General features: G+C 46.0%; 1 protein-coding gene across 1 annotated transcript in view; it reads left to right on the forward strand.

Annotated features, from left to right (window-relative positions):
- The first annotated feature begins 1,139 nt into the window (after positions 1–1,139).
- FOXO1 (forkhead box O1) overlaps positions 1,140–21,080 on the forward strand; it is an 88,576-nt gene continuing 68,635 nt past the window's right edge. Inside the window, exon 1 of the mRNA XM_037129698.2 lies at positions 1,140–2,234. Within this exon, the coding sequence (XP_036985593.2) occupies positions 1,587–2,234 (648 nt within the window). The 5' untranslated portion in view covers positions 1,140–1,586. The remainder of the gene's footprint in view (positions 2,235–21,080) is intronic.

Raw genomic sequence — 21,080 nt, forward strand, 5'->3', positions numbered from 1 at the left:
GATCTCGACACGACGTCCTAGACCTGGAACCCAGATGGGGGAAGGTGGAGTGAGGTGGGTGGGTTGATTGACGCACGTGGCAAACAGCCTAAATTAGGAACCTGGGGGTGGGGCAGGGCTACGCCCTAAGGCACTTGAGTTTTTTTTTTTACACCTCAACACCTCATCACTTTCATTCCAAATAGCAAAGAAATTACAAGGAAACAGTTAAACTTAATTGGAGGTAAATAATAAAGTGACAAGTTTCTCACTCAATGCTCCCCGTCCCCTGCTGTCCCTGGTTGACTCGGCCGGGAGGCTGAGGTTCCCGCTGAGGAAATGAGGTCTAGGACGCCTTTGGGACCGTCTGTGCGTGTGAAATTTGCCGGGCCGAGCCCTTTCCCCCTGATTTCTGGCCGTGTAGGTCAAGGATGGAGTGAGTGAACCTGGCTGGGGACTGCCTGGCTGGACAACTGGACCGAACCGCAGAGGCTCAGCTAACGGGTGCGGAGGCGGTGGGAGGGTGTTCCGCGCGCGGGCTGGACGGTCAAAACCCCGGCGCCGGGGGGCGTGCGCGGCCCACGCCGGGCCTGAGGTCTTGACAAATCGCGCAGAAAGAAAACAAAAAACCAAAACAAAACCCACCGGCAGCCCCACGTTTCTTTGCAAAGAAATCGTGGGTGGAGCTCAGAGCTGGGTGGCTGAGAATTCCGAGAGGCCGCCTCCGCCCGCCCACCCAGCGCCTCCGGAGCGCGGCGCGTCCTCCTCGGCCCCCGGCCCCCCGCTTAGGGCCCGGAGAAGAGGTCGAGGTAGAGCGAGCGACTCGTTCTGGTGCTTCCCCGGTACTCGGCTCTGCTCCTCGGTAGTAAACAAAGTGTCGCTGCCGCTTCCACGCTGGTTTGCCTCCTAGCAATCAAAACACTGAGAGGGCGAGAGACTCACGAAACACTCGAGAATTACCAGAAAATAAAAACATCCAAAAAGAGAGAGAGCGTGAAAGAGAAAAACACCTCATTACCCCCCACCAACCCACTGCCGCCTCCCGGTGGAAAACCAGCCCCCGCCCCGGTCGGCGTCCACTGGCTGCCTCCGCGGCGGTGCCGCGTGTCGATTGGCCACGGTAGCTGTCAGTCAGGGGCGGGCCGACGCGCGCGCCGCGGCGGGCGGGGGGTAGCGGCAGATCCCGTAAGTCGGGCGGCCGCGTAGTAGCTGCAACCTCCGCTGCAGCAGCCACATTCAACAGGCAGCAGCGCCGTGGTTGTGCTGCGGCCAGCAAGCGGCCCGCGGCGTCCGTCAGTCCTCCGGTCCGCGGGCCCTGTCATCAGGAGCGCGGCGCCGGTGCTGTCCGCGCCCGGCGCCCCTGGCCTGCCGTCCCGTCGGTGCAGCGGACCCAGAGGAGTCTAGATGTTGATGGACTCGTGAAGTTAAGTTCTGGGCTCGCGCTTCCACTTCGCCACTTCTTCCTCCGGGTTTCCGTCCTCTTGCGGCGCTGACCTCGCTCCCAATCTCGGACCAGCTCTTCGCGGCCCCCCCCTTCCTTTGGCTCCCGGTGCTGCGCTCTACCCCTTCTCGGCTCTCCCGCGGCTGGGGGAGGGGCGGGGGTCACCATGGCCGAAGCGCCCCAGGTGGTGGAGATTGACCCGGACTTCGAGCCGCTGCCGCGGCCGCGTTCGTGCACCTGGCCGCTTCCCAGGCCAGAGTTTAGCCAGTCCAACTCGGCCACCTCCAGCCCGGCGCCGTCGGGTGGCGCGGCCGCGAACCCCGATGCCGCCGCGGGCCTGCCCTCGGCGGCCGCTGTCAACGCGGACTTCATGAGCAACTTGAGCCTGCTGGAGGAGAGTGGGGACTTCCAGCAGGCGCCCGGCTCCGTGGCGGCGGCTGCGGCGGCGGCCGCGGCGGTGGCGGCAGCGGCGGCTGCAGCAGCGGCTGCCACTGGGGGGCTGTGCGGGGACTTCCAGGGCCCGGAGGCGAGCTGCCTGCACCAGGCGCCACCGCAGCCCCCGCCGCCCGGGCCGCTGTCTCAGCACCCGCCCGTGCCCCCCGCCGCTGCCGGGCCGCTGGCTGGGCAGCCGCGCAAGAGCAGCTCGTCCCGCCGTAACGCGTGGGGCAACCTGTCTTACGCCGACCTCATCACCAAGGCCATCGAGAGCTCGGCCGAGAAGCGGCTCACGCTGTCGCAGATTTACGAGTGGATGGTCAAGAGTGTGCCCTACTTCAAGGATAAGGGTGACAGCAACAGTTCGGCGGGCTGGAAGGTGAGTGGTCTCGGGGGCGCACGACCAGACCTGGAGAGGGGGCGCGGGGACCTCTACCTGCGCCTGAAATCGCGGTGGGGCGTATGAGGGGCGGGTTGTGCAAGTTTGCTTGTCCTGAAAGTGCAGGGCACGCGTGCAGGGAGCGGGCGAGAACTGGCACAGGTGGGCGCTGGGCTTGCCCGGGACCAGTTGGGGGACACAGGTATAGTGAACGTGTGACTGCGATCAAGTGAAAGTTGGAGTGGGATGGGGACCTAGCCCGTTAAAGGGAGTGAGGAAAGTACGCCGAGAAGTGGACATCAGAGAAGGCACAAAAGTTCACCAGTGAAAGAAGGGGGTTTACGGGGAGTTGCTTTTTCCCCCCGCGGCCCGCGCAGATTTTTGCGGCCGCTCCTTCACCTCCAGAATCTGAGGGTTAAGGGCGGCTCCCAGCTTGGGCCGCGCTGGGGAGCCGTTTCCGCCGCACTGGGCCGGGATGGACGCGGTGAGGGGCATCGGAGCCCCGCCAGCGAGGGACAGGGCTTGCAGGTGGAGGGGATAGGCGCGAGCTTGTCTGTGGGGGTTGGCCACGCAGTTTTTGGAGGCCGATGTACATTTTGTTTTGTTTTGTGTCCGAAGTGGACTTAAGTGGAGGGAATCGGTCGCGCCAATCCCGAGGTAATGCATCCAACACGTGCAGTGGGGTGGCCACCGCCTGCAGAGCTGTGGCGCCGGGCCGCGCAGGACGAGCTAAAGTTCAAGTGTGACCCTCGGCGGGGGCGGAGGCGGGAGCTGACGACCGCGAGGGAGGGGCCGAGGGCGCAGGAAGCGAGCGCCTTTAAAGGGCCAGCGCGGCTTTCCGCCCGGCCCAGGGCACTACGCGGCAGGCGCTGAGCTACGCAAGGAAGTGCCTGAACTTCTAGCCTCGCTGGTGGCTCCAGGTCTTTAATAAGCAGGGAGAGCCCCCCGGGTGTCCGGGGCTGGAGGCCTGTGTGTACACCTTCTCTCTCGCTTTGCCACCTCTGTGTTTCCAACCGAGCGCGGAGGTACAGATCTGAAGGCCTCATCCTGACTATACAGCAAAATAAAGATAATCATAATTTTCACAGCATAATCTGTAATACGCACTTGTTACACCGGGGTGATTTTACACATAGGTATTCCTGTGGTTACTGTGTGTCGAAAAGGTTAAACTACTCACATCGTGTTTGTTGAAGTTCCTGGAGAGAAGGACACAGGACTTTATTTTTTCCAGAGTGAGTTTTAGAGTAAAGTTACCACTTACAACTTAAGAACTAGGCACCCATGCTCTTTATCAAGTGTTTCAAAAAGGCAAAGTGCCTCCTTAGTAGGTTTGTAGTTGTGAGTAGGAGAAACAGTTTATTCTATTATCTGTTAATTGTATTATTTTCCATTAGAACTGTAAACCCACTTTTGCCACACCCTATATTCAGTCATAAGTCGGGATTGTCCACCAAATCCAATTTTATTTAACATTTGAATATATAACTGCTGCCTTTACTTGCTCATTTACCATCCTACTTGAGCTATGATTAAAAGCATTTGCCATTTTAAAGTAATTTTTCTTTTGCCACTTAAAGTACAGGGTGTACTGACGCCATCCTTCCACTCCTTTACGTTCTTGGAAATGGATACAACCTGTTTAAGCTTGTTGGAGTGCCAGAGTTTTGGTAATGACTTTAGTTTTGTCTCTCAAATGGTTGTAAGTCAGGGTATCATCCTTAAACTAGGAATATGACTAAACTTTTGCGATTTCGTGCTTAGTAAAGAAACAGATAATAAAGGCATATCATTCCCCAACTATTTTTATTAGGTTCTTGTTCTGATTCCCCCCCCCCCCCAAGTGCAATTACACAATTACCATTTTTAAGAGTTTACTTCACAGAACTAGCAGGCCCATTAAGTGTTAGGGTTCTGTGTGCAGACCTGGAGGCCCTGGGGCAGCTCCCTGCAGAAGTCTGGCGGGGCTTCCGGAGGCCGCAGGCCGCCTTCTCAAGTGAGTAGATGTTTCGAGTGTGATCAGGAGTCAGTTGGTGTAAGTCAGATTACAGCAAGTGCATTTTCACTTTGAGTAAAAGGGTATTTTAAGAAGAAAAGAAAAAAAGACATGAGGTGTTCTAACTCATAACTAGTCTTACGGTCAGAGTTTTCATAAAAATGAGTTACTTGTTAAAACCAAGTTTCACTCAGATCTGAAAGATTCTCCTGTTTTAAACACTCAAAAAAGGGAGAAGTTGAACTCTAAAAGGCAGATCAACCAAAAACTTAACTGTTTTAGGGCTGAGGGGCTGCTGCTTTGGAACACTTAGGTATTTCCTGTGATTTACTGCTGGGAATTAGACTGAATCTTTAATCAAATACGGTTTCTTGTGCTTTACTTCCTGAGAATTTGAAAGCCATTTGCATGGATAAAGTAGTTTGGAAAGCTGTTAAAGAGCTCAAAAACTGCTAGTTCCTTAAATGCTGGTTATGTTTTGGGGTCTAGCATTTTGTATTTGTGGGAATGGTACCTTAATTCTCTTCTACACTTGTTTGAACATTGGCTACAGCTGTCATAAGATTGCACACTAAGTAGAAGCAAAGGCCTTTGGAAAACCCGGGATCTTCTAAACCGTGAACAGTATTTGTAAATAGTGAAACTTCATTTCCATGACCTGCCTTTTTTTTTTTTTTTTTTTTAAATACATAGAAAGCTTTCTAGAGTTTGGGAAGTAGTAGTGTGAGTTATGGCCTTTTTTTTGGGTACATGGCGGTTTTGAGTTGACTTTAGTCTTTTGTTTTGATATTATTTGGGACACTTAATTTAGGTTAACTGAATGCTTCCACATCCAAGACTCAACACATGTTAAGGAAAATTTAAATTGTTTATTATGAAGTAACTCAGATACTCTTTATGTTGGAATGAAGTGTCTTTAATTTGGTCTGTGAGCTGAGAGTGCATTTCCTTGCATTTTAAAATTTGCATCTGCGTTGTAAGTAATTTGGGGGTTGAGCTGCATGTGAGTGGTTCGCAATACTGACCCTGAGATCCAAGATGGGGAGGTGGTTCTCTTCTGCTGTGTAGTCACATTCGACTTAAAGAGCCCTGGTGTGGCCAGCTTCCAGATTGTTACTGAAATAACCTTAAAGAAAACCCTTTTACAGTCGGGTGAAAATTGCAATATCTGCATTCGAAAGGAGCATGAGGAAAGAGATTAAAATTGGTTAATGGAATTATGCAGCCAAGTATATCTTATTTGCTAAAAAGGTAAAAACTGTGAGACTGATACACAAGTATCTTATGAGATATTTTTTCAGATATTTAAAAATAGATGCCAAGTATAAATATCTTTGAGACTTGTAGGAACTCTGTGGGTTTTACTTTATATTTTTTTAATTGACTATAGAGAGAGTGAGGGGAAAAAGCCACATCAGTTTGTTCCACCTGTTTATGTACTCTGGTTGTTTCTTGTATATGCCCTGACCAGGAATGAGCGCACACCTTGGCATATGGGGATGATACTCTAACCAGCTGAGCTACCCGGCCAGGGCAAGAACTTGATTTTTATTTTACCTGTGTTTTTGTGTATGGCAGGAGAGGTGGCTTCTATTTTTGAATGATACTGAGCTTTTTTTTTAAGTGGCAAACATTTGAATATTGGAAAGAAAGGTTTTAACATTTTCACGTAAACTTTAAACAAGGTTCAAGTTCGTGGAGACCTTCCCAAAATTACTGGGAGGCTATCGTGTTGGCAGTGGACACAAATATTGCTGGATATTGTGCTTGGTACAGGGAATGGAAGCGGACATTTGCAGTGAAGATGAGGGGAAATAATACTCAGCAGTTCGTTAGAATCCCCAGTTGGCTGGAAACTTTTTGCCTGTCCTTAAGTTTTTCATCCAAACTCCTAAACTGCAATTCTGCATGACTTTCTAAGAGAGCAGCTGTCTGTATTTGCCTGGAATTTCTTTGGGAAGCCTGAACTATTTGTATTTTTCTGGAACACTCTGCCCTTGGAAACTACCCAGTACCCTGGCATCATGGGAATTTACTTGGCTTTTTTTTTTTTTTGGTCTGTGTGTGCTGTAACTTTGGTGCTTCCTGGAATCCACTTGGAAGGGCAGTGTAACCTCCGTGGCGATTGGAGAGAGCAGAGGAGTTTGCAAATGTGTGCAGCATTTGGAGCCCAGAGTGGATTCAGTCCTGCTTGCCTGCAGCTCAGGATTCACCTTGACCTTCATAGGAACAACGAGCAGAGACTTGCCCCATTGGCCCTGCCCCTGCGACCTCCCTTGGGCCACATAACCGCCTTTTCTCTGTGCATACAGAATTCTGAAGTTGCTGGGGTTGGTCTCACGTGTGAGACACAGGACCAGTTGAACTTGGGAAAAAAATGTTTATTTTGGTGTCTAAGGGTTGTAGGTTTGTATTGTAAGGGATATATACGGCAGAGAAGTGCACTCAGGTGTGGGAGAGTTTTCTTTTTGCTGAATCCTGACAAGGGCTAATAAAACTCGTCAGTGGTGCAGAAGTTTTTGGCAGAGTTATGCCATGTGGTCTTCTAAAGAACGTATGAAGCGAGATAATATATTTTTGTACACTGGTGATTTCATATGGTTCCACCTTTTAGAAAAATGCTCTTTTCACTGCATTTCACTTTACTCCACTTCAGCACACCTCTGGTTTATCATTCTTCCTATGGGTCAAAGCCCTCTAAATACGGCATCTTGGGTCGAGTTACCCTTGCCACTGGGAAGGCATTTGGGCTGCCTTCCTTTTTTCAATTGCCTTTTCACTTATCATATAGCTTTGATATAAGCTAAAGAAAATACACAGAAGTCTTGATGTTAAGCCAAATAAAATTAGGATGCTAAATCTGCAGTGCCTTTTCAGTGTATTATTTAGTGAATTTTCAGTTTGATGCATGTCCTTTATTTCAGGCTGTATTCATTAAAAACGAAAACCAAAACAGAGCTGCCTGGTGAGCTTCTATGACCCCAGTCCTGTGTTTTGATGATTGTCGGAAAATCACCAAGGCTAGCAAGGAAGTCTTCCCCTTTCTCATTTGGTATTGGCTACCCGCTTGTCTTGGACTCTACATTGTACTGTCCTGACCCTCACTCTCCATTCTGACTTCTCTGGTTGGTTTGTTTATTCAGGATTCTCCTTTTCCTGTGCTCCATCATGAGTAGGAGGTCTTTTCAGAAGGTGTCTCATGTGCTATGAAAAATAGAGCCATTTATTGACACAGATATAAGATGTAAGAAACATTGTGCATACGACAATGACACATCAGTCCCCTTCAAAGTAGGCACTCAGGACCTCACACAGTTCTTCCAGTTGCTATCAGCTGCCCTGCCCTATTTTCCTGAATCTCATCGATGGTCTGAAATCTCTTCCCCTTTCAAAGGTGATTTTAGTTTTGGGAAAAGCCAGAAGTTGCAGGGCGCCAAATCTGGACTCTAGCGGGGCTAAGTCAGCTGGGCGAATTAATGTTTTGCCAAAAACTCCCCATGAGATGTGATGCATACGTGGGCATGTTGTTGTGATGAAGCTGCCGATCACCAATTGCCCACAGCCGCGGCCTTCTGAATTATCTGAATAGTTTCTGGGGGGAATATTTAAGCTTAACGCAAAATTTGATGCAGATTTGTTGCTCTTCTTGCTCAGCCACTTTGAATGTCACAGCCATACAGTATATACATGTGGTCACTCACTGGTGTCTATTGTCCCCACTGATGAGTACAGTGAAGTCATCATTGTTCACGCATGTGCACTCCAGTCCACTCTCCTTGGCTGCCAGGTTACCTCGATGTGGTGCAAACCATTCTTGTTACATTAACAGTGGCTGGGCTTTCTGTAGACGGACCCCATACACCTTGAAACTAGTTTTCTTTTTTTCTGGTTCTTTTCTAGATGACCTACCCTTTTATTGTTCTATGTCTCTAGGTACCTAAAGGCCGTAAATGTCCCACTTCCACCTGAAATAGAGCTGTCTAAACCCAGGCATACTGTATTTCCTTTCAGCCAAGGTTCCTGTCTTGAGTCCCCTGATTTGGTTAATGGCCTGCTTAGCTCTTTCCCTGGTTTTCAGACTCAGATGTTCTCTTCAGCACTCTCTCTGTACTGGGGTTAGTGTTCCCAAGTCTGCCAGCTCTTCTTTTTTTGAGTTTCTGGAGACTTGCACATCCTAGTCTCTAACCACCTCCTAGATCACCTCTTAATTCAGGCCTACGCCACACTCACCCTAAGAGTTGGGTCATCTCTTCTACTGAGAACTCTTCAAATTTGGCTTAGTCTTCAAGGCTGAAGTTAGTTCCAGCAACTTTTATCCTTGGCTGGTGCTGGAAGGCATTTGTGCTTTCCCCAGGTGAATATCTGGTAAACTCTTAATTCATGCCTAATTTAACTTAAATGTCTGCATGTTTTAGCGTTGTAGTTACATTGTAAATATCAATCTGGTCGGGGGAAATTTCTTCTTAAAACATGGGGCCTTTTCATTTCAACTTCCTGTTTTCTACATGATCATAATCTATATTATGCAAAATAATTTTATTAATATAAAACAGTGATTGTTAGTTTCAAGAGATGGTCAAAGCCGTTTTCTCCCATTTTTGAATGATTATTGTGTATAAAATGTGCTAAATGCACTTGAATGTCTGAAAAATTATTCACACTTGGATCCTTTAGGGAGTTAGAAAGGGTTAAGTGCCTTTGAGAAAAATGGAGTTCTTAATTGGCCATTGAGGCCCACTTTGAAAATGGGATGCTCTTCTCCCAAGATCTCATTATACAATTTTTCATACATTCAGTAAAGTTGAAAGCATTCTATATTGAACACCTCTATACCTACAACCTAGTTTCAGAACTGTCTCTTGTTGTATTTCCTTTATCATGTATCTTTCCATGGGTACATGGGTACGTCTGTCTTTCTGCCCTTCAGAACATCTGATTTTTAAATTTAGTTTTGGAATTATGTCCTGGCATTCATGAAGACATGAAAATAGGGGACGTGTCCATTTCTCTGAGTGCTGGACACATGAAGTGTACAGAAAGGTTAAGTGTAAGGAGGAGAGTTTTGTCAGACCGAACTTGGACTTTATTGTGAAAGTAATACTTGTTAGAAGACCAAATTTTTCTGTGAAACTGTATCTTTGTTTTTGTCATGTAAGAAATTATAAAAGGATTACATTTTTAGTTTTTGAAAGTATAGCTTTTCAGAAACATGCTCATGTGTGAATACAGAGGCCGTGGAATGCACTTTAAGGCCAGTAGTATGCCACATTTTTGTTAATCCTCACCTCAGGGTGTGTTTTTATTGATTTTAGAGAGAGGAAGAGGGAGGACAGAGGAAAGAGAAACATCGATTGGTTGCTTCCCACATGCGCCCTAACTGGGAATCAGACACGCAGCCTAGCTCTGTGCCTTGCCCAGGGATAGAACTTGCCACCTTTGGGCTGCAGGATGACGCTCCAACCAACTGAGCAACCTGGCCAAGGTACACTGCCTTTACAATTTTTTTATTTTTCAATTACAGTTTATATTCAATATTATTTGGTAGTAAACTGCATTTGATTTAAAATGGACATATAGAATTCAGGAATACATGGAACAGATTATGTAATTGACCTTATGAATAGTAGGCATTTTAAAAATATTTAGCTTTTTGCTTGGTATGTTCTTTAAAATTAACCCTCATGCCCTGTGAGCAGAGCGATTCACACAAAGCAGTATCACTACTGAACATAGTTCTTTGGGTTTTTTTTTTTCCTTGAGAAATGAAGTTACCATTCTTAAAATATAGTCAGGGTAAATGTGAGGGAAAGGTATATTGACTTAGAAAAATGCTTTAAAATTTAAATGTCGGTTTTAATATTGCATTAGCTAAATACTAGATGTCTTCGATATAACAGGTCTTTATCCTCTAACTCAAGTACAGGAACAGAGAAGATTATAATGAGATGCTTCAGAGGCTCCAGGGAGGTTAAATTTGGGTAGAGGCTAAACCCAGAATTAGTGCCAAGCAGGCAGACTAACTGGCTGTATTCAGAATACTTGGAGTGAGAATGACTAGCTTGTCATGATCTAAAAGGGTTATGCAATAAAAACCAGTGTGGCATATTGAAAGGCACAAATACAGAGTTATTAAAAATTATTAGCCATTTTGGAAATGGTAAGTGTTGAAGAAGTGTACAAAACTATTTTACTATTTTGTTTGTACCTGTAGTAGCGGACTACTCTGCCTGGGGTTGGAGGTCAGTGCTATAGAAGTAGACTGAATAGGTCACTACTATGAGGTTTTTACTAAATGTGTAAGTTATTTTCCACGCGGAGACAATAGCTTTCCAAGCACACTTGCCTGATTGCTAATGTTGTCAGGGAAATTAGTCAAACCAACCAGGAAACAATATGGAATTGGCCAATCTAACTGTTTTCCATTATTGTTTGTAGATTGAGTGACCTTCAGAGTTGTGGCATGTCTTTGCTCTCTTTATTCCATAAGTAGAGAGAAATGTAAAAACATCCTACATTTAATTTAGTCTCATCTCAGTTCTGATATTGCCAGAGAAGTATGGGGTCTTAGCCCCTCTGGGAGGAGAGGCAGAAGCCGGTTGGTCGATGTCTGGGAGTTCAGGTTGTTTATACCCAGGTAGCCTGTCCCTACTGACACCCGGTCCCTGAGTTCTTTAGTTTTTAGGGACAGTGGATGGCACCTCCCCAGCATGTGACTCCTTGGTCTGCACTGCAGCATCTGTGACTGGGGATGTGCTGTCACCCCCAACAGGCCCCGTTCCTCTGACACCCCCCACCCCCACTGCAAGGCACGTGTATGGATGTCCTGAGGCCGCTACTGTACAGAGATCCAACATCTCTGAATTTTGACACCTAAAATGAAAATATTTACCTGCTGTGATCCCCCCCATGATATTTGTCTCAATTATAGTGTTGTTCTTTGTGTGGCTTAAGTTACAGAACTGATCTTAGTGCTAAACGCCATGAATTTAACCACTCTGAAGATGCTGCCCAACTCATGTTATTCAAACAAAAAGCGGGGGAGGGGTGATGTTTGATTAAGCCTCAGAGTTGAGAAAAAATTGTTTTTCTGTTTACAGCTATGATCCTGGAAGTTGTTACAGACTTACCTTTGCCCTGCTGGTGAGGGGCCTCATGATTGGTTTGCTGACATAAACATTTGAAAGTAGCTAAGCGAACTTGATTTCATGAAGGTGGGGAGGGAACCTTGGTGGTTGCATTTTGTAACTGCAGTAAAAAAAAAGAAAAAAGAAAAGAAAAAGATCTCAAAGAGCATGAGGGTAACCCTGAAAGTCTTACTTGGACTCCAGTCAGGAGGAGGAAGAGGGGCACCCGTTGGGTTCTGGGGGCGGGGCGGGTAGAAGGGGTATAAAGAAGATCTGGTCACCAGCTTCTGATTTCTCCAGTAGTTTTTGTTTTTCCTCCTCAGTCCCCCCAGCCCTCCCCCCCCAGCCCTCCCCACCCCCAGTTAGTTTTCCATATTTAATCTAGAACATTAACTCATACCTTCCCTCCATCAGCTCTGTGCCCCAGGAGAATCCTGTGTACGGTGGACGGAGACATCTTCCTTCTGAAGGAGGAAGCCTGCGGACAGAATGGGTGGGAGGGTCTTTATCTGCAGTGGTGACCAGGGTAACAGTGAAAGGGGCTTGTCCGTCATTTTGCATCCGAAATACGTTTGGATCTCCAATCCAGTTTGGAGAGAGAAATTATAATTGGATTGCGTAATTCCTAGGCTTGTAAATAATGTGCCCTTCAAAGCTTGAAAACAAAATAACCACATAAATATTTGCGAATGGTCAGTATAAGTAAATATCAAATACCTCGATCTGGTTGCCTGGACACTAGGTCAAGCTCAATGGTTTGGATATGGTTTAGCTAGAGACTTTTATTTTGCCAGATTTTTGAAGTAGTGATCGTCAGATGTGAATTTTATTGCACTATTTTCTCAGGAGAGGGATATTTTTCAGCTGTTCTCATATAATCTGAAGTGTAGGATTGCATTAAGATAAATGCATCAGAACAGGTGCATTCGCTCACCACAGTTTTTTTTTTTTAATCTTAGATGATGTAGTTTCTTGTCTCTGTGAGGCTTAATTTGCAGAATCACTAATTTGTCACAGCAGTGAGGGTTCAGAGTCATGTTTCAGCCAGCAGTTCTGTACTTTGAATAGAGGAGAAACCCGGCTACCTTAAGGCCAAGTATTAACATCACCTGTCTGCAGCAGGGGGCCTCCTACTTTGAAGGGGGCTGAGGGAGAGGTGAGGAGGGAACTTGCTGAACTTGTAAATATCGTCTGCAGGTGTTTGTATGCTCAGCCGGAGGCTTGGGTGCGTTTCTCCTAAACCTTTTCTGAGCCCTTTCTCTGAATGGGTAGGTATGCATGCCATCTTGAAATTTGCATATGATGAATGCGAAAGCTTCCTTTGGACCATCCTCTTTTCGTGTAATCTGTGACTGAATCGATCTCTCTCCTGGATATTTTAACTGTTCTTAGTGGCTCATTATGACATTTGCATACATCGAATGTGGAAGATTCCTGTGCTCTCATTCTCTTTTGTTACCTGTCAGAGCTGGTTTCTTGAACCATCTTAGAATTCATGAAATAGAATGGTGTAGTGCCCAGATTTTTCCTTATGTATATATAATATGTATAACAATTATCTTAATGCATTTATGTGCATTTGTATTAACACTGATTTTAAACACGGTATTTGATGGGTTTCCATTTTAGATGAGGCCACCAAAATGATATTTATTGCTATTGGCTAAGAAGTTTGTTTAGTTTTTTCCGTACCAGGACTCTAGTGGTGCTTATGTGTCTAATAACTTCATTCGAAACAATTTTGTTAGACTGCTTGGTGAGTCATAATCAGCTCATAATCAGCGTGCATTAAAAACTTACCAAAATTGGTGAATGTTTGTGCAGCCATTTTAATATTGAAGATGGAAGAAAATTGTTGGCATATTATGCTTTATTATTTCAAGAAAGGTGAAAATGTAAAAAAAAAAAAGATTTGTGCAGTATATGGAGAAGGTTCTGTGACTGATTGTGTCAAAGTGGCTTGCAGAGTTCCTTGATACTATTGACGTTTTGGCCAAATGATTCTTTGCTGTGGGGCTGTCTTACGCATTGGAAGATGTTTAGCAGCACCCTTGGCCCTACCCACTGAAAGCCAGTAATGGGAGAGAGCCGACAGACTCAAAATACCCAAATCAGTACAGTTATTGGTGAAAATGAAAAATGTCATATTTTATAGGGAAAAAAACCTCTAAATGGACTTTTTGGCCAACCCAATATTTTTGTTCTCTTCTGAAGTACTTGGGATCATTTAAAATGAATAATAAATTTATCAGGGTTAACAATTTCCGTAATTCATATCTTGGTGGTATTTACACCCCCTTTTTTGTTACTGGTTTGTTGTGTGACAGACACTTTCCCAGCTGTGCTTCATAGCAGTCCTGTCCTGTGTTTCTTTGAGGTGCTTTATATTTCTTGAAATGCCATTTTAGCATCTTCAGTGATGACTGAGGATAGATTTAAGAAAGCAAGTAAAAGAAAAGCGGAACACAGATGATTAAAATTGAAGTTGAAAAGTATGGTTGTCCCAAACTTCAAGAGTTACCCTGCCCACACTTTAGTGTTTGGGGGCTCCCCCTCCCCCCGTCTGTCACCACCCTTTCTGAGGGGGCCCTTGTTCATGATCTGAGTTTCTCACGGTGGCGGCTCACTCACGGGTAAATAGTTTCAAAGCAGTCTGTTCATTTTAGTTGAGTTTCAAGCCATTTAATAAATAGTTTGAATATTAAAGTGTGTGCCATTGAATTCCTGAGTGCGGTTTCTTTATTTTCAGCCAGAGGTGGAGGGCGTGGGAGATGTAGGTGCCATGGAGACAATTTTATACTGATACACAGATGTAGCCCCTATTTGTGCTGAGCGCCCTTTCTCCATAGACTATGGGGCTGGTGAATGGTTAAAGTGAATTTCGGAATTCATTGCTCTTTGACTGTATACCTTACAATTTGCATTTCTAAGAGAATTAAAAGAAAATAATTATTGTGCCATGTGATCCCATAGAACAATGTAAATGATCTTGGGTTATATTGGATGTTGAAGGTATTCATAGAAGACCCTACTTAATATCTTTTGTGATGAAATTGCGGAGTCGGTTTAATTAAAGACAAGCTGTTTGTTGATGGCTGTGGCTGGTAGACTAACGTGGCTCCCACCTGTGTTTATACAAAAAGCAAGAAGAGGAAAGGAAAACACAGTAAATGAAGGAAGTCTCGAGCTGAGATCTATTCTACTTCGATCGACAGGTCGGGGCCTCCAATTAAGCCTCATTTACACTCCCCGCCCTCATTTGTGTTTCAAATAACTTTAAAAAGAAGCCTGGGAGGAAAGAGTGATGGGGGGGGGGTGTAAAGTGAAAATTTAAAACATTTCGGAGTCTAAGGTGACAAATGCATCTGAGGGATTCCTTTCATGACTCGATTATTCGGGATCCTTCACTGCGAATATACCCCTGGGAATTGGAAGTGGGGACCCCCTTACCCCTTTTATTAAGCTTGCTTCTGTCTGTTTCAGGTACGCAGAGAAGCGATGTTGAATTTCTTTAAGCAGCATCATGGGCGACCTGCCTTTGGTGCAGAAACGCTCGCCACGGTCGGTGCGGTGTCACCCCTGCTCCCCAGGCTGCCAGCCCGTCATTCTGGCCTGAAATGAGTTAGCAGCCACCTTCCTGAAGGACATCACGGGATGATCTCACTGATAAGAGCATAATGACTTGTTAGACCACATTTATTGTGCAAATGAACTTGAATGTCACTAGGACAGCAGACCTATGTAGGCTTAAAAACTTTTGAGTTTTAATGCCCCTTCCATATTTTTTAATTAGGTTACAGCTTTTGGATTTATAGGTTCTCTTATTCTGGCTAATGTGAATAGTATTTTTGGCCAAATATGGGGCATGACCTTTGACATCTTCTTGCTCGGCGATGCCCGGAAATTTGACAGCCTTCGATTTAGATGGAATTCCCTTTGTTTCCTGTGATAGTGTGGGGAATACACATTTGGCTGTTTCAGCCAGAGGTGGAGGAAGACAGGAAATAAGTAGAGTTGGAGCACACAAAGAGGGTATTAATTATTTCTGCTGGGTGTGGTTTAGTTGGCATGCTTTTTATAGGAGTCAACCTGCAAAAGTAGTCAGTGCAGAATACAAAGAAAATGCTCTAATATTTAGTTTTGTTTTCTCTGACCTGGACTTAGTTTTTAGGGCGTTTGAACTGTTTTGCATGTAAGTCCATGTGGTAGAAAGAACTAACCTCCTGTGCTGTCTCGGTGATGCCTTTGCCAGTCCCCAGTGGGCAGGGACCACGCTGGCACTTCCCCGGGGAAGAGGATTTTGCTGTTGCTAACAGTTTACACGTGTGATTGTTTCCTCAATGTAATTGGAACCGCTATCAAAAATTACCCCTCTTGGATTGCCTAATACTTGATTTAGAGTGAAATCTTGAAGCCAGAGTTTCACAGTATTTTCCCTTTAAAAGTGAACTTTTGCTTTACCTGCTTTAAACAAAAAATTGTCCTTTACACCTCTCCCCCAACCCATTACTAGACTTGCTTTTTGTTCACTAGCTTTCCCATTTTCCATCTAAGGCCAACACCCAGGGCATATCAGTTATCAACATCAGCTGTAGTTGTATCCATCCTGCTCTCAGCTGCCCACTAAATAAGATCGGCGCGCTGAGCCTTCTGAGCTTTCAGGGCACATCTGAATGGTCCCCGTTACAAGGGGGCTCATTTTTGGTCCTCGTCTGCACCCCTCCCTCCCTCCCTGCTTTCCAGCTCCTCCTTTGCTTTTTCTTTTTTTTTGTTTTCAGCCCCATCATTTAAAATATTAGATTTGAATAACTTTCTCCCACCTGTTAATATAAATGAGGTGAAGAGTTTCTTTAAAGTCCATTGCTGGTTACAGGTGTGTTCTGCTTTATTACAACAACCCTGTTTACTCCTGCCGTTGGGAATGGCCACAGAATTACTGGCGGATCTGACCCTGTTTAGAAGTATTTATAAGTAGAAGATTCACATTCCCCTTTAATTCCTAGTTTTTGGGTTTTGGCTCAAAAGTTGATTCGTGTAATAGAAGGTACGAAGAATTGTGGAGCCTTAGAACAGATTGTAAAACTACCACCTGAGACAGGAACCATTTGGAAGTTTTGAGAATCTGCTGCCTCTCACAGTGCTACAAGTTTATTTCTATTGTGAGCCTGTGTGGTCACCTATTACTCCTTCCCTCCCCCACTCCCAGCTGGCTTCAGGTCCTGGCGCTGGGAGCTGCACCAGATTAGCTTATTTCTTCCTCAGGTATACAAAGCCAGTTCTCATCGTTACTCTTTTCCCAAGTAACCCGTCCACATATTTTTTTTTCTTTTTTCTTTTCATTGCTCTCAGAGAGAGAGAGGAGAGAGGCTGAAAGAAACATGGACTGGCTGCCCTCTTGTATGTGCCCCGAATGGGGAATCGACCCGTGCGACCTTTCAGTCTTTGGAACTGTGCTCCAACCAACTGAGCCAGCCACCCACAGCAGGGCCCACTCTAACTCAATGGGGACTTCAGAGGACTTAGTTTTGTACTTGTTGTCCAAACCCAGAACCCTAAAGCAAGGCTTCTGTAGTGGGTGGAGAATGCCAGTGAAGTAAGTGCACAGCAGGGGCGTCCGTGCCTGTGCCCAGGGACAGCATGCCTGGGCTAGCTGTTGGATGCCATCACCCTTTGACTTAGAGGTAAGAGACTTTGGGGCCAGCAAGGCCCGTGTGGGTTATAACCGGCGTTTGGAAGATGTGGAACTGTGCTTCGCACGGGGCACGCACGGCCCACATTGAGAAAATCTACGGGGGAGGAGAGTAAGTAACTTAGGGGACTAAGCTGCGTGGAAGCAGCCCTGTGGATTCTAGCCGTTGGAGCCAAAGATCTGTAGGTTGTGTGTTTGCCCGCCTGTCTGAAGGATGTTTTTACTAACTTCAGTTTGTGTTGGTAAGTAGGCGGGGAAGTGAAGGAAAGAGCTTTTCTGGAGTCAGACTTACCTCGACGTATAGACGTGAATTTCCACCGAAGGTGCGTTCCAGACCTGTCCCATTTTGTGATGTGAGTTAACCTGTATTTGACTCGGGGGAGGAGAGAACCACACCAAGGTGCGAGATGAGTAATCATGGCCCTATCAGCATTATTCTAGGTGTGGACTGTCATCAGCTGTGCTCACTGAGCTAAAAAAAAAAAGGTCTTTGTACTTGCTGGTGGATTTGAACTCTGCCCCAGCCATGGTCTAGGTCAGCACATTCTGCAGCCTTCCAGCTCTATCCGTGTTAAATGTGGAAATTAAAAAATTTGAGATCCATGGTATTGGCTAACTTCACATTTTGAAGTTTTGTTTTTTTATTTAAGATTTTATTATATTTTTAGAGAGGGGAAGGAAAGGGAGAGAAACTTCTCACTCGTCCCCCACTGGAGACCTGGCCTGCAACTCAGGCACGGGCCCTGACTGGGAATCAAGCTGGCAACCCTTTGGTTTGCAGGCTGGCACTCAGTCCACTGAGCCACGTCAGCCAGGGCCACATTTTGAAGTTTTAAATGATAATTTCTGGCTTAAGAAATACATGAGACCATGGACTAGAGTAGTCTCTACTTTAGGAAAAGGAGTTAGAGTCAAAGGGCTGTATGTTTTTGTGCTTTAGTAAGAATGGGAGAGAATGTGCTGCTGTATTTTGGGTGCATAATTCCTCAGATAAATATTTTACCTGCGATTGCATAGATTTGACCCAGTCCGACCAGGCTTTACCAAGTTGAGCTCCCCAATACTGAGGCCTGCACACTCCCATAAACCACTTAGGGAGCATCCGAGCAAGTGCCAGGCGTGTGACCTGGCGCGTGCCTCAGGACTCCGCACATCCGACTCTGGGGGTGCCCCTCAGGCTCCCTGAATTTGGTTCTCACTTGGTCTTCAGCCTCCAATTGGTTGTCCTTTCACCTCCCATCTCTTCTGTCCCTTCCAGGAACTTTTCCCTTTCTCTAGAGGCAGTGAGTTCCTCCTGTCCTCATCAGTCCACACCAATGCTCTACCTACTTGGCTTCCCCCTGGGGCTGCGCCGAGGTGGGAGAGGATGAGTGTCCTGTCTTAATCCCAGATTTACAGGGATGTGTGTTTCAGTGTCCTCCTGTCTGTCTTGCCCCACCTGTAATTTTGGTCAGTGATAATTGGCCAGCCAGGGCCACTGTCTACAAAACATGAGAGATCCTTGGCAGACATATATTTTCTCACGCCCCTGGGAGGATGCCCCTGAGATCATTAGGGTGTTGCAGAACTGATGTTGGGTCATTTCCGAACTATCAGACTTCCCTGTAGCATTTGCTTTTTGAAATACCCTTATGAGCCTACCTGGATCTGTAATTTTACAGTAACTATTAGGAGTCCTGGATTCAGTTTCTAGATTGGAAACCTGATAATTCATGTTTAGAGAAGTCACGTCTCTGCTGTACTCACTCCTTCATCTGTAAAATGGGGTTAATGATACCACTGGGAAGGACTTGTAGGGCGAGTTGAGGTGTTCAGAGCAGGGAGCCGTATAATTATACCTAATATGCAAGGTCCATCTAGAAGGTATCCATCCAGCCACGTAATACGAAAAAAGAGAAGAAGATCCAAGACACGAGAAACATTGTACATAGGACAGTGACACCTCAGTCCCCTTCAGAGTAGACACCTCAGGACCTCACACAGTTCTCCCCATTGCTATCAGCTGCCCTGTCATATTTTCCTGAATCTCATTGAGGGTCTGAAATCTCCTCCCTTTCAAAGGTGATTGTAGTTTTGGGAAAAGCCAGAAGTCACAGGGCATCCAATCTGGGCTGTAGTGGAGCTGAGTCACCAGGTGATTTGATGTTTCGCCAAAAAACTGCACGACGTGATACGTGAGCGGGTGTGTTGTCATGATGAAGCTGCCAATCACCAGCTGCCCATACCTGCAGCCTTCTGAATCATCTGAGTAGTTTCTGCAGAGGAGTGTTCAAGCTGAATGTAGAATTCGATGCAGATTTGTTGCTCTACTTCTCATTTTGAACGCATGGGTCACACAGTACACATGCTCACTCAACGGCGGCATCTGCCACCTCATAGACTAGTACAGTGAAGTCAGCATTGTTCAGACACGCACATTCCAGTCCACTCTCCTCGGCTGCCAGGTTATATCTGTGTTGTGCAAACCGTTTTCATTACATTATCAATGGCAGGACTTTTTCTGGGCAGACCTTGTACATTCTAGCATCAGCCAGTGGTGAGTGGACTTCAGATTCAGAGTAGTTGGGAGTTTGGAGCTTTCATTTTTTGGTTTAGAGCTTCTTGATCATATGGAATATTTTTAGATAAAAAACACAAGTCAGAGCCCAAGAGAACCAAAACCCTGAACTAGACCTAACCTTCCTGTTAATTCCATAGCAGTTTTGATAAGGGCATTCTGGAAGACTTGTCTTTTGTTTTGGAAGAACTTCTGACAATTTGGAAAAATACCTGGAAATATGAAAAAGCAGAACACACAATTGTATGCGAAATGAATGTTTTTTGAAACGAAAGTGAAGTTTGTGGTTTTCCATCCTTTCCTCTTTGAGAGAATATTGGATTCAAGCAAGCGTTGATTGTTGATACTGTTAAAGAGGGGAGAGAGGACTGGAATTAGATTTTGTATTCATTGTTCAGTTGCTTAAACATAGAAGGTGAACATCATCACCATACCCATTTCCCACCTGAGGAAACTGAGGCACAGAGTTGGATTCTTCGCTCACAGTCACTGATGGAACCCTGAGATGCCAGTGTGTTTTTGTTGCAGATATCTAGACTCTCAACCACTTCACCTCGCTACGTTGGGAAGACCATTATCCTTGGGACCTTGGAGAAAAAAATAGGACTTTACATTTAAGGTGGAGCCCTGGCTTCTGTGGCTCGGTGGGCTGAGTGCCAGCCTGTGAACCAGAAGGTCACCCGGTCAGGGCACATACCCGAGTTTCGGGCCAGGTCTCTGTTGGGGGCAAGCGAGAGGCAGCCTATCAGTGATATTTCTCTCCCTCTCTTCCTTCCTCCCTTCCCCTCTCTCTAAAAAATAAATTTTAAAAAATCATAAAAAATTATTTAAGTTGGAAATAGGAAAACAGAATAAAATTATGCACAGGTAGACAATCAGTTGATTAACAGAATCTAAACAGTTACCGCACGTACGGATAACCCCAAGACAGGAGGTTGGCTGTCTCATCCAGCTGGTTAACTGGACCCTTAAAGATGGAAAAATACTGTGATGGAGTCTTTGGGTTGGTGACTGTTCTCGTCTTTCATGGAGGAACATAATTGTGATGATGTCGGTATAGTGAGCAGCTGGGAGAAGCTGGCGAGGAGACCCGGGCGTGGCTCACAGTGGGGCAGAGGCGAGCTGCCTGGAGTTCCCTCACCAGATGAACCCATGGGCTCTGCTGCTTTCAACTCGGGGCTCGTCACCCCCCCCCCCCCCCATGCACTGCTTAGGAGGGGGGACAAGTACTTGCATTGTCAGGGAAAGGGACTCGGCCTGCCGATGCTCTAGGGGCTGACACACAGAAAGAGTGCTGGGCCCCTTTGGACAGAAAGACGTCGTTGGGGAGCTCATTAGGCTTCGGGCAGCTACCGGGCCCTTACCTACAGGACAGGGATGGGGTGAGGTCCTCCAGCTGTCATCCAAACTCCATGAAGTGCTGGTCAGTCTTCTTGCCACTGGGAGGTGTCTCCACCGCCTGCATAGGAGGCTGAGGCCG

This window comes from Artibeus jamaicensis, unplaced genomic scaffold (genome assembly GCF_021234435.1).
Source record: "Artibeus jamaicensis isolate MK-2021 breed Jamaican fruit bat unplaced genomic scaffold, CSHL_Jam_final contig_415, whole genome shotgun sequence".
Taxonomy (NCBI): Eukaryota; Metazoa; Chordata; class Mammalia; order Chiroptera; family Phyllostomidae; genus Artibeus; species Artibeus jamaicensis.